Source organism: Piliocolobus tephrosceles, chromosome 5 (genome assembly GCF_002776525.5).
Source record: "Piliocolobus tephrosceles isolate RC106 chromosome 5, ASM277652v3, whole genome shotgun sequence".
Lineage (NCBI taxonomy): Eukaryota > Metazoa > Chordata > Mammalia > Primates > Cercopithecidae > Piliocolobus > Piliocolobus tephrosceles.
In genome coordinates, this window is record NC_045438.1 from 35,383,765 (window position 1) to 35,397,140 (window position 13,376).

Below are 13,376 nucleotides of genomic sequence, written 5' to 3' on the forward strand. Positions count from 1 at the left end.
AAAAAAAGTAATGGTATTTTCATTTTTTACTACAGAGCAAATTTTCAAAAGAAATCCTTTTGTTCTTATATAGCTTATATAAATTCATTGTAATATAAACAATATATAATTATTTGTAAGAATTATATAGCCTATACTATGTGTCAGACACAGTTCTAAGTGCTTGGTACATTTTACCTCATATACTCCTCGAAAAGCTCTTATTATACAGGTACTTTTTTTTTTTTTTAAGATGGAGTCTCATTTTGTTGCCCAGGTTGGAGTGCAGTGGTGTGATCTTGACTCACTGCAACCTCCCCGTCCTGGGCTCAAGTGAGTCTCCTGCCTCAGCCTCCCGAGTAGCTGGGATTACAGATGCCTGCCACCATGACCCTCTATTTCTTTCTTTTTTTTTTTTTTTTTTTTTTTTAGTAGAGAGGAGGTTTCACCATCTTGGCCAGGCTGATCTTGAACTCCCGACTCAGGTGATCTGCCCGCCTTGGCCTCCCAAAGTGCTGGGATTACAGGTGTGAGCCACCATGCTTGGCCAACAGATACTATTTTTATCCTTATTTTATAGATGAGGCAACTGAGGCACAAGCAGTTTAAATAATTTGCTCAAAGTCTCAAACATCTTGACCATGCTGGAGCCTGGATTCAAACACTGTAACCTAGTGCCACAGTCTATGTCACGCCATCTCTCTAAGATAGTGTCACTTCCTGTGCACAGCTTAGACTGGCCTAATGTGACAAAAAACACATGGTATAATAATCACTACATTCGTGAATTATAAAGCAGCATTTCAGGTAAGTCCTAGACACTGGAGGAAACCTGAAAGACTGGCCAAGAAGAGAAAGACATCCACTCATGGCAAGAAAGGCACCTCTCTTGGCACCTGTCACTGCTCTCTGAAGTTCGGTCACACTACTCATTGTTATACCAGCAGTATCCTATCAGATTGTCTTCAAGCATAAAGCCAAGCTTTGCACAAAAGTGGAAGGTCTGTAACAACACATGGCCCCTCACAAGAGGCTACACACAGATGGAATAAGGGCTAGAAACATGGTCTGCAGCAGGGAGAGGAATAACAATTACCATCAAAAGTCCTCTCAGGCCAAATGCGTGGCTCACGCCTGTAATCCTGGCACTTTGGTAGGCCAAGGTAGGCGGAGGGCCTGAGTTCAGGAGTTTGAAACCAGCCTGGGCAACATGGTGAAACTCCATCTGTACTAAAATACAAAAAATTAGCTGGGTGTGGTGGTCTGCGCCTGCAATCCCAGCCACTCAGGAGGCTGAGGCATGAGAATTGCTTGAACTTGGGAGGCGGAGGTTGCGGTGAGCTGAGATCACGTCACTGCATTCCAGCCTGGGTGACAGATCGAGACTCTTGTCTTCACAAAAAAAAAAAAAAAAAGTCCTCTGCCTTGGATACCACAGGAGAGCACAATAAATAAATAAATAAATAAATAAATAAATAAATAAATAATTTTTTTTTTTTTTTTTTAAGTTCTCTGCCTTAGAAAGTAGCAGACGTGTGAGTTTTACTACTTGGGAAGCATATTTCCATTTCAAACTCCCTGTTGGCCTGGCAGTCTGGCAGGGGTGGACTACAGGGATTCAAGACGTAGGTCATAGCCATGCTCAGTCCCCAGATCCCAAAATGCTGGCACTTGTGCTCTCACAAGCCTACTTTTATTATCAGGTACCTCCTACTGCAAAAGGTGGGGCTTCTTCCTCCTCCCATAGGAGTTATTGATGGCCAAATTAACAAGCTAGAGGAGTAGGTATATGAGAATAAGATTGATTTACTTAAAATGGTAATTATGCTCTTTTTTAAAAAATGAAGCCTTCAAACTATTACGGTAGAGAAGAAAAGGAAATTATTAATTTTGATTTAATTCCTAAACAGATTAAAAAATGTTCTTATATCTTCCTCCACAGAAAATTTTCAGACTGTTTCCCAAAGGGCTTAAATCATCTTCAGTATCGTCATGTGTTATTCATACTGTGTTGTTAAAAGGTGGTCAATGGAAGTTACATTGAATCTCACTTTATAGCTGAGAAACTAAGGCACAGAGAGATCCACTGTGTGAGGCACCAGCGCTGGCTCTAACTGAGAGAGACTCTTCTTGACCTTTAATGTGTTCTCAGTTCGTGTTTACTTAGCTCCCTCTATCTAAAAAAAAATGACACACACACACAGAACATCCAATAGCTATAAAAAGCTTTATCCATTTGTTTTTAAGAGAAATGAAGTGTGACCTTGAACATAGCTGCTTGTGGTTCTCCCAGTTCATAAAATGGGGGTTTTCCTGTGGCCATTTCGATGATTGTACAGCCCAGAGACCAGATGTCTGCTGCTTTTCCATAGCCTCTTGGTCCTTTATCTATTATTTCTGGTGCCATATACTGGAGGGTACCTGGAAACAATTCAAACACATTTCCATTTTAAAAAGATAAAACAGAAGGATATCTAATGACAGTTTCAATTTTTCTACAGGAATTAGATAACTGTAAAAACATGATTCAAGTCCTAATATATTTTGTGACTTCCAGTTTACTCTGCTATTAATAAAAGTGGAAATAGCAGTTTTTATAATGGATTTCATCAGTGACATAAAACTACTTTGCCAATATTGGCTGGTTCTGAATAGGTACGCTCTCATTCCCTAGACAGTGGAGTATAAGTGAGGCATCATTTCACTGGGCCTCTTAGAAACTTCTAACAATTAGTCTTTTGAGAACAATAACATCAGCACAAATTTCTTCAAATGCATGAAGACTGTTATTATGTATACTTCTAATCTTTTCCAGAAAAGAATAAAGTTCATTCATACATTTCCTTAGCTCTATCTCTATTTCTCAGTTCCTAAATTGAATGCTTTAGCTCTTCTGTTTTCACTCTTATTTCTTAATCATGACAGCATGAAGATTCTGAAAGCCATTGTGAAAATTAATGCAAATAAATTTCTGGTGTGCCCTATTCTGTAATCCAAATATACATGACTCCTGCTGCTGTCTGTGGTCCATGGACTAACAGGTTTAAGAGATCAAAGACAGGCCATGAGCCATCCATACAGACACATCATCAGATACCGTGACTAAGAATAAAATGAAGGCTGGGCGTGGTGGCTCACAAAGTGCTGTAATCCCAGCACTTTGGGAGGCTGAGGCGGGCGGATCACGAGGTCAGGAGTTTGAGACCAGCCTGGCCAACATGGTGAAACCCTGTCTCTACTAAAAATACAAAAATTAGCTAGGCATGGTGGTGGGTGCCTGTAATTCCAGCTACTCAGGAGGCTGAGGCAGGAGAATCGCTTGAACCCGGGAGGTGGAGGTTGCAGTGAGCTGAGATCATGCTACTGCACTCCAGCCTGGGCAACAGAGTGAGACTCTGTCTCAGAAAAAAAAGAGAATAAAATGAAAAGGGAAGAGATTTAAGGTTGCATGGAATCAGACAGGTGGAGAGTGTAGTATAATGGAAAGAATTAAGTGGAGAGGGCCACGAGCCCTTAGTCTGCTTCTGGCCAAGTATATCCCAGGTAAACACACAACTACAATTACCTCATTAACCCAAATGAGAGGCTGGATTTGAACTTCAAATACCCCATAAAGTGGTTTCCCAAAGTCTAGCAATGAGTCAGAAGCATGAATAAAAACACATTACCACATACCCTGCTTCTGATATACAAATAAGACAGTCAGGAAACAAGAACTCATCCAAGATGCCATGTTGAATTACTTCAAATCATGAGGTGTTTGCCAAAAGAACTGCTTCAGTATTTTCCGATTCATAACCAAAGTGACAGACATTTTGATAAATACAGATGACACCTTTGAATGCCTTGTGCATGGTTTATAGGTGAAAACAATTATGTAAAATTCCTGCAAACTGTTCCTCTGAAAACCACTATCATAGGCGAGAAATGGACTGTTGTTTACAAAAATAAAAGTGTATCATTTTCGTTACGTATTGCCATCTTTCTAGGTTTATCCCGCAGACCTTATCACTGCATAGCGGTAGTTCACGTTCACATACAACTGCATATGTCTGCTCTCAGAAAGCCTTTCATCTGGCCAAGGACAAGGCAACCATGCTCCCCAAAGACTCGCCCACCCTTACTACAAAATTGGTATGATTTCTCTTCATTTGTAGCTTTTCCCCAAGTGATAAATTTATGATTTAAATACGCTCAAATAGTCTTTTAGAAAATGCGCTGAAGTCTACCACCCCCTTTTGTTGTATCGGGGCCTACAGTAGAATTAATGAGAGAATTTAAGTTGCATTAATAGCTAAGTAGGAATTATAGCAGACCAAAATTTGGAAATTTTTAATTTTTAAACATCGTAAATTGCACAATTCAAGTAACGTCAACAACAAATTATGCAATATTTGATTCATCAGATAACATTTCAAAGAGCTCCATCTGCCAATTGTGTTTAATTATCCCCCACTGAGCAAGTGCCAGAAAAACAGGTTGAGTCATGTGTTCTTATCTGCTCCTCTTTTTACTCCACAAACACGTGACACATAGTATTTTAAACAAAGCAATTTACGAAGCTGGATAATGAAGATGAGAGCCAACCTGAACATTGGAGGAAAATCAATGAGAGTATTTGCTCTAAAACTCATACCTCATGTATCTGCATTCTAAAGTTTTTTTAAAAAATTGCTTTGAATTAGCTATTGTAGAATTTCTTTGCTGCTGCAACTACCCAGGGAGGTGGTACAGCTTAGTGGTTAATTAAACTCTAATGTCACATTTCTTTCATTCATTCATTCAACAGATCCACATTGAGGGCCTACGATGGGCCAGGCACTGTTCTAGGCACTTAGAATACAGCAGTGGAGAAGACAGACAGAAATACCTGGACTTATGTTTTTGCAGTAGAAGCCAGATGATAAACTATCAGCACAGTAAGTAAATTACACAGCATGTTAGAAAGTGATATATTATGACCAAAAAAATATAGACCTGAGTGAAGAGGATCAGCAGGAAGGCCGCCATGGTAAATAGGGTGTTCATGGTTGGTCTCACTGCAGAGGGGACATCTGCACTGAGACTGGAAGAAGGTAAGAAAGTTACCCATGCAGACAGCTGGGGTAAGTATGGTAGCAGCAGGAGGAAAAGCCCGTGCAAAGGCTCTGTGGCGGGGCCCTGCCTGCTGTCATGGAGGAAATGCAGGAAGGTCCACGTTTCTGGCACAGAGTAAACAACAGAAGAAGAGTAGGAAATGAGGTCTGAAAGGGAACAGACTCCGAATCAGGTCAGAGCCTTGTCCCCCACTATAAGGGTTTTGACATTTGTTTACTCTGAAAAAAAAAAAAAAGAAAGAAAGCCACTGAGGGCTCTGAACAATAGGACCCGGTTTGTTTCAGAGGGATCACTCTTGCTGCAGTGTTGAGAGTAGACAGTAGGGGGCAAAAGTGAAGCAGGAGCGCAGCTGGGGAAGCCACGGAAAATGCAGGTGAGCAATGAGAGTGGCAGCGGCAGAGGCGGTGAGAACCGGTCCAATGTTGGTGATGTTTTGAAGACAGAGCCAATAGGCTTCCTGGATGGACTGGGCTGGAGTGTGAGAAAAGAGAAGTGCCCTGGATAACACTATGTCAGGAGTGGCTGCCAACTGAGACAGAAGTGTGTGCTGGGGACAGGTTTGGGAGAAGATAATTAATTCCTTTTGGCCTGTTAAGTCTCGCTTGAGTCTCAGCTCTATTACTAACTAGCTTTGTGACCTTGGGCAAGTTATTCAACCTCTTTGAACCTTCATTTTCACACCACAAACTAGGACAATGATACCTAATGATTAAGGCTGATATATGAATTTCAATAAAATGTATGTAAAGCACTTAGTGCAGAGCTAGGTATACAGTAAGCACTCTATAAATGGTGATTACTGCTGCATTTTCCCTCATCAAAATCACCAAGAGGTTATACAGACCAATTTATTGACTGAGCACCTGGGACTAAGCTCCCGAGACTTGATGACCACCAAGTTCATGTTTGAAGCCTACGACGTACAGGGCCCTCAGGACCAGCGCTGGGGACAGATCTATGCATGTTAGTGATGCACGTCACTCTTACGTGACACCAGTGGAAGAGGTCCACGCAAAGGGCTCTGTGAGGACTGCTTTCCTACAATTCCTTTGGAGATTTTACAAAAAAGATGTTCCCCAGATTAGTAGCACAAGATATTGCATTAACATCCTGTCCCACAAAGTGTGTGAAAGGAGGGATTTTCCTCTCAGAAGTTACTGAGTCTTGACAGCACTGAAACTGCCACTTGCCAAGTTAAGAGTATGAGGAAAGAAATGTAAAGACATTTGAAGTTATTAATAGGTCAGCACTTGGTTTTTTCAAAAAAAAATACTCAAAATGTGTTAATTCTGTACCCTAAAATATCCATCGCCTTGAGGCGGGACCTGGGTCAGGGGTATTGCTGACTGAATGCTCTGGGGAAAAAACTTGACACAAAATGTCTCTCTCTCCTCCTAGAGGAAGGCAGAGAGAAAGATGGACTAGAGCCAGAAGGCAAAAGCAAAGAGCAAACAGTAGATACAAAATCTGAGTTCTGGCAAGGTGTGGGGGCTCACATATGTAATCCCAGCACTTCGGGAGTCCAAGGCAGGTGGATCACTTGAGGTCAGGAGTTTGAGACCAGCCTGGGCAACATGGTGAAACCCTGTCTCTACCAAAAAAAAAATACAAAAAATTAGCCAGGCATGGAGGTGCGTGCCTATGGTCCCAGCTACTAGGGAGGCTGAGGTAGGAGAATCACTTAAACCCAGGGTGGGAGAGGTCACAGTGAGCAGAGATTACACCACCATACCTCAGCCTGGGTTACAGAGCGAGACCCCATCTCAAAAGAAAAAAACAAGAACAAAAAAACTGGGTTTTGCCAGGCATGACATCCTAGATACCCAGGAGCCTGCGGTGGGTGGACTGCTTAAACCCAGGAGTTCAAGACCAGCCTGGGCAACATAGCAAGACCCAGTCTCAAAAAAAAAAAAAACCAATCTGAGTTCTTTCCGGTAAACACTGCTGTGACTTCTGACTGCAAAATTTCTCTCCCAGGAAATTTTCTCGTCTGCAAAATGGAGGTACTCCCAACTACCTCACAGAATTGAGATGGGGCCATGTTGCTTCATATTAGACCAAAGATTATTCATGATCTTTTTCTCTTCCCTTCCCCTCCTCTTTTTTTTTGGGGGGGGGCTAAATTTCTCTCTATAAGAAGAAGAACTTAACACTTCATGAGAATCAGCATGATGGAGTGATAAGAACTAAGAGTGGAGATGAGGTTTGAAATCTTACACACCCTCCCTATAACTGTTGGGCAGTCATCAATCTGTTGAGTCTGAGCTTCCTCTTGGCTACTGTTACCTTTTTGGAAATCACTTGGTCTCCACCCTCCCAGTACTTTGCACCAGAGGCAGCTCAGTGGCTGCATTGCCTGACTTCTCAGGAAAGCTCTCTCCCTCCCTTCTTCTGAGTCGGTGAGTCACTTCCTCGTTCTGAATTGAAATCCTAGGTTATTTATATTGTGGAGTAGGGGAGTCAACCACAGACAGTAAACAGTAAAAGAGGGAATTTATCGTCCAAATGGGAAGTGATTAGGGTATGAGTAAGAATCACAGAGAGGCTGGGCCAAGGAAATGTTTAATAAAAAAAAAAAAAAAAAAAATCTTGCTAGAGTTACTGTAGGCCAACCAGGAAAGAAGTAATTACATGAAAAGAAAAACAAATAACAAGTTGAAAATTAAAAAAAAAAAAAAAATCTTCAGTGGCAGTAAGCAGGAGACTAACTAAGCAAGTCATATACATACAGGAAGAGAAAAGGGCCAGATCAAATTCTGTAACGCATACCAACATTGGCCAGGCGCGGTGGCTCACACCTGTAATCCCAACACTTTTGGAGGCCACAAGTGTATCACTTGAGCTCAGGAGTTGGAGACCAGCCTGGGCAACATGGTGAAACCTCGTCTCCATCAAAAATACAAAAAAATTAGCTGGGCATGGTGGCGCACGCCTGTAGTCCCAGCTACTCAGGAGGCTGAGGTGGGAGGATTGCTTGAGCCTGGAGTTTAAGACTGCAGTGATAGGTGATAACATTCCAGCCTAGGTGACAGGGCAAGACCCTGTCTCAAAAAAAAAAAAAAAAAAAAGAAAAGAAAAGAAAACAAAGAAAGAAAAGAGAAAAGATATCAACATTACTGTGCGTGAGAACACCAACTGAATTTCTCTCTCACATTATGCTCAAACTCAGCAATTATTTCTTTAATTACATAAGATCTGTATCATCATTGCAAAAACGTACCAGTAAAAGTTTCAGTACAGGGGTTTATGCCAGCAAGCCTCTTTGATGTCCCGAAGTCAGAGATCTTGAGAACACCACTGTAGGTATTAATCAACACATTGTCACCCTAGAGAACAGAGGACTTTAATCACAAATGTTATCTTTCTTCAGATACTGTCTATTGTTGACTTGGTAAGTCCAATTTAAAAAAAAAAAAAAAAAAAAAAAAAAGGTGTCCTTACAGCAACCAACAACATAATTCTGTATTCTTCATTAATAGTTTATCTCAATAGTGAATTCTTGACATTGTTTTTTGTTTACATATTATCAGTTTGAGACCAACCGCCTTTGCAAAAATTGCAACAGTGAGAAAATTATGACAGTAAAAGAGAATTGATCTAACCACCACCATCTTGCCTTAAATTTCCAAACTGCCCTTGGTCATTCCAGGGTGTAGACCAAGCTCACTTGGAGAAATTTAATTTATAATTTATAGTTTAGATGATAATAGCCCTTCCCCAAAACTAAACCATCTTTGTAAAACTAATGAAAGGCCACCAGGTTAAGAGGATGAGAGGGGCCTAAAGTCCACTAAGATGTAGGCATAGCCAAATGATTATCAGCCCACTATTCTGGGGGGTCACAAGATTTGCAAATTCTCCAATTGTTCCTATAATTGACATCACTATTGTAGAACCAAAGACTGGCCTTTTGAGATGTCTTTACAGGCTTCTCCATTTCTGACTATCAGATGGCATCACCCAGACCTGTGACTCTGGACTCAGCCAGGCCTGTGGCCCCCACCCAGAACTAGACTCAACACACAAGAACTATTTTCCACACCTCTATAATTGCATCCCCAACCACCCAGACCCTAGCCCCCTGCTCACCAAGTTATCTTTGAAAAACCTTAGCCTCTAAATTTTTGGAGAGGCTGATTTGAATAATCATAAAATCCAATATCTTGTTTGGCCATCTCTATGTGTATTAAACTCTCAGTTGCAATTCTTACATCTTGAGAAATCAGCTCTATCTGGTCAGTGGGCAACATGAACTCATTGGGTGGTTATAAGTTCTTCATAATCTGCTACTCAGATCACAAGATCAAATATGATTCCTAACTGGCTAGAGCTTGTTGCTATTTACAGATATATAATGATGTATGTATAATTAAATTATGATTTTCATAACTTTCCAGTTACTTTATTTTCTTTTCTATGTTTCTTTACTTCTTTTCCTGGAATATGTAGAGACATGATAGATAAATGGGCATTTTGGTTGATTTTAGGGTAGTAATATTAACTTATTTTCAACAGTCCAGACTTTGTAAAAAATGTATTAGTTCTGAATTTTCTTTTTAAAAAGAGAACGTAAAGTTATTATTTTAGCTTATTTTAGAGAATCTATACCTTATAATTATAGTTCAATCAATGAATATGTGATACTTGTGAGAAAAGGGAATTTTTTTTTCTCCTAACCATTCATTCATTGATTCAATAAGTATTTACTGAGTAGCTACTATGGGCAAGGATACAAAGATTAACCAGCCTGTAAGTTCCTCAGGACCAGGGGCCATCTCCTATTTACCTTTAGACAGCTGCATCCCACACCACAGAGTTCCTAGGAAACATTGTGTAGTGGGAGCACAATCTTGTTGGCTGAACGCAGTTAAGCAGTTTGTTCTTTGAGCAAAAGCATTAAGACATGAACATAAAGAACTGATTCAGGGGTAAACGATTTCTTATATTTCTGCTGTTTCTAAGATTTACTTATTCACCATTCTAAATTAATACTCATAACACAATATGACTTTTGCAAGTAAAATAATAACCCAGCAAAGAAAGAACTCATGAAAATGAATGCTGGTGCACCTTACCTTTATGTCGCGGTGAACTATCTGATTGTCATGGAGATATTTTAATCCTTCCAGTATTTGCTTTGTATAAAAGCCAATTGTTTGCTCATTATCTTTTAATGGACCCCATTTGGAACGAAGGAGAGCAGAAAGACTTCCTGTAAAGTAGGGATAAATAGTAAATAAATCCTCATTCAAATGAGCTCTTTAAAGCGTATTAATAATGTAACAGTAATTTAAGCTAACATTCATTGGTTCTTCACAGTGGCCCAGGAGCTGTACTAGACATTGGGCTCAAACATGAATTTGCAAATATCCCTACTCTAAAGATGATTGCTATCAAATATGTCTAAGTAAAAGGCCAATGTCTACTGCTAACTTTAATTCAAGTCATGATGATTGATACTGAAATGGTTTCCATATTTATGTATTGTCTCTGTGAAATTATATAATTCACTTGTAAAGCTTCTGGAACTTTAAATTATTTAAGCCTTATTATTATTTAAGGAATGTGACTTTGTGGCCTGAGTCATGTAGCATTCAGTTGTAACTTCTGATTCTGCGATTATAGGCTAAATCTCTTCCGCATTTTTGTCCTGTAAATGATTGGGAAAGACTGAATGGTGCCAAAGAAAAGATCCCTTGAGACCATTACCCCTCCTTATGGAATATTAAAATAACCTGCCTTGGAATATAAAGCTGTAACCACTGAAATGTAATGACCTTGTGTAGAAGATGTTGCCACCCTGTTAGTCTTCGGCCTATGTAAGTGAAACATGAACTTTCTCACTTTGGAACACTGGCCCATTCTTTTGGAGTCTGTGTTTCCTGGGTGGCTATCCTCAAGCTTTGCACCAGAATAAACTCTATACATTAGGATATTTTCTAAATCTCATGATTTATGGTTGACATCTCCTAACAAACTGGAGGTAATGTCACATGTCCAATTTTTCTCTCAGTTTAGACAGATGAAGACCTGTACTCTAGTAAATCCCATTCAAGTTTACTCCCCTTCAAGGCTCTAAAAATTCACACTTTTTAAAGAAAGAAATATCTCTTACCTCCAGGGACCTGCTCCATGAAGATTTTAATGAAACCATTCTCACTGAAAGAGCCCAGATACTGGACAATATTTTTGTGCTTCAGGTGCTTATGCAATGCTATTTCTTCATGCAGGGGCTGAGAGTATCTAAAAAGACATGCAATTGTCAATGAGTTAATTATGTAGCCAGACTTTACTGTATAAATTTAAACAATACAAATGGAAAATGTCAGCCAAATATATGTCCATATGTGAAACCAAAATGACCGTTTAAGGCCTTTATTTCTCCTAAGGTAAATTCTATGAGGTTGAAGGTGTGGTAGGATCTGAGGGGAAATGTGTCAGGTACTAAGCCAGTTGTATACGTTAATTCATTTCCATGAGAAGGTAGTGTTGGTATGCTCATTTTACAGATGAGGAAACTGATTCACAGAGAGGATGACTGACTTGCCCAAGATCCCAAAGCTAGTAAGTGACAGAGCTAAGATTCAAACCCAGGAGAACTGAAATCGTCCACACAGTTTACTCTCCATATTAACATATTAACATTAACATGACTTTCTATTCCACTGGCCTCATCAACACAACTTTATTATTGACTATAAAACTTTACTATCACAATTTACTAATGATCAGGAGACTCTTGCCCAGGAAGACAAAACTTGCAAATAACTTTAATGTACATTCCAGAACTTCCTGAAAGGCCCGTCAATTCTTCAACAGCAAACATAAAACCACTCATAGGTCAAATCTCTTTGAGCCCCTTGCATCAAAATCTTCACCTTACGGTGTCCACTAATTCTATTATATCATGATTTTTACCTAATCCTCATGAAGGCTCCACATTGAAAGTGTGACTTCAAAATTATGTACTTGATATATGTTGCTGATTCAAATTATGAAAGTTATTTTATATTTCTGGAGCAGAACAACACCTTTGATGATTATTGGAAGTACTGTAAAGCTTTATAGACTCTTAACCACCCTGAATTTAATGTAGTCCTAATGTAATTATTATACTGCTTGCCAAAGAACATAATTTCAGCAAATTGAGTTTTAAAAATCAAACTGGCTTTTATTCATGATTCATGAGCCAGGCAGTATCCAATCCAAATAGGAGGTCCACTGGGCATGGCAAAACAGTGGGTTTTCTTTTGTAAGGTAGCTTGAGCAGGAACAAAAACAACACAGAGCAAAAGCCAAGTGGTTAATGTTAGGTTAGTTCAGGTTACTTCCCTTGCAGGGGTTAAACCAGAGGGGACTTCCTTATCATGCCAGCTCAGGTTGGCTGGGTGCCTTCTGATCAGTCCCTGTGACTCTGTTTTGTTTTTGTTTTTTGAAAATTGGCCTGTTTGAGAATTTGGCTATCATCTCTCTCCTGATTTTTCAGAAGGCCAGATCTTACAAGTAAACTGCTTAGTTTTGGTTTGGGGATGTGGAACCCTAGCATGGTTCCACAGGCTGGTCTGTTGGAGCCTAGTGCAGGAGCTCAGTCCAAATCTGTAGTCTCAAATTTTACTTAAGAAGCTAAATATTGTAGGGTGTCAGCAACAATAAATACAGACTCCAAGGAACTCCTCTCTCTCTCTCTCTCTCTATATATATATATATAATCTAAATCGAATATATATATCTCCTATAATGGAGGCTACCGGTGTGAAATACACTAATAATTCACATTAGTGCAAACCTGATGTCTCACATTTGCTTCAGTCCTACATGTAGGAAATCCTTAGATCCTACACTGACAAATCCATTGGTTAATACTGAATAATGCTATTTTCAATAAGCTTTTTAGAGTAAGTGCTATAGCTAAAGCAATTAGTTTATAAAAATTTAAATTCACTTAATTTAAATTAATTTTTATTATCTGTGTAATGTTTCCAGAAAGCAGCCAACAGCAATAAAAACAACAAAATACTTGCATTTTGGATTGCTTATTCTTTTTTTCTTTAGAATTGCTTTAGGAACTATGAAGGGCAGGAATTAAAATGAGCACTTTAATAGTATACCAGTTAGAGATAGCAACAACATTTTGATAATTGCCTGAGTGAGATAACACCAGAAATACCAATATACAGTGTTAACAATAAGGTATTTAGGTAATGACTCTCAACTATAAGGGTATTTACAAGTTGCTTCTTCCATGAGGGTTAAAACACTTTGATGTTAGTTCATACCTGCTCTTTTTTTTTTTTTTTTTT

General features: G+C 39.4%; 1 protein-coding gene across 3 annotated transcripts in view; it reads right to left on the minus strand.

Annotated features, from left to right (window-relative positions):
- MAP3K5 (mitogen-activated protein kinase kinase kinase 5) overlaps positions 1 to 13,376 on the minus strand; it is a 244,433-nt gene that overhangs the window by 46,199 nt on the left and 184,858 nt on the right. For all 3 annotated transcript variants that reach the window (XM_023190948.2, XM_023190949.2, XM_023190950.2), the window contains 4 exons: positions 11,192 to 11,319; positions 10,152 to 10,288; positions 8,297 to 8,402; positions 2,243 to 2,400 (listed from right to left, as the gene is read on the minus strand). In XM_023190948.2, coding sequence (XP_023046716.1) covers positions 2,243 to 2,400; positions 8,297 to 8,402; positions 10,152 to 10,288; positions 11,192 to 11,319 — 529 coding nt within the window. The remainder of the gene's footprint in view (positions 1 to 2,242; positions 2,401 to 8,296; positions 8,403 to 10,151; positions 10,289 to 11,191; positions 11,320 to 13,376) is intronic.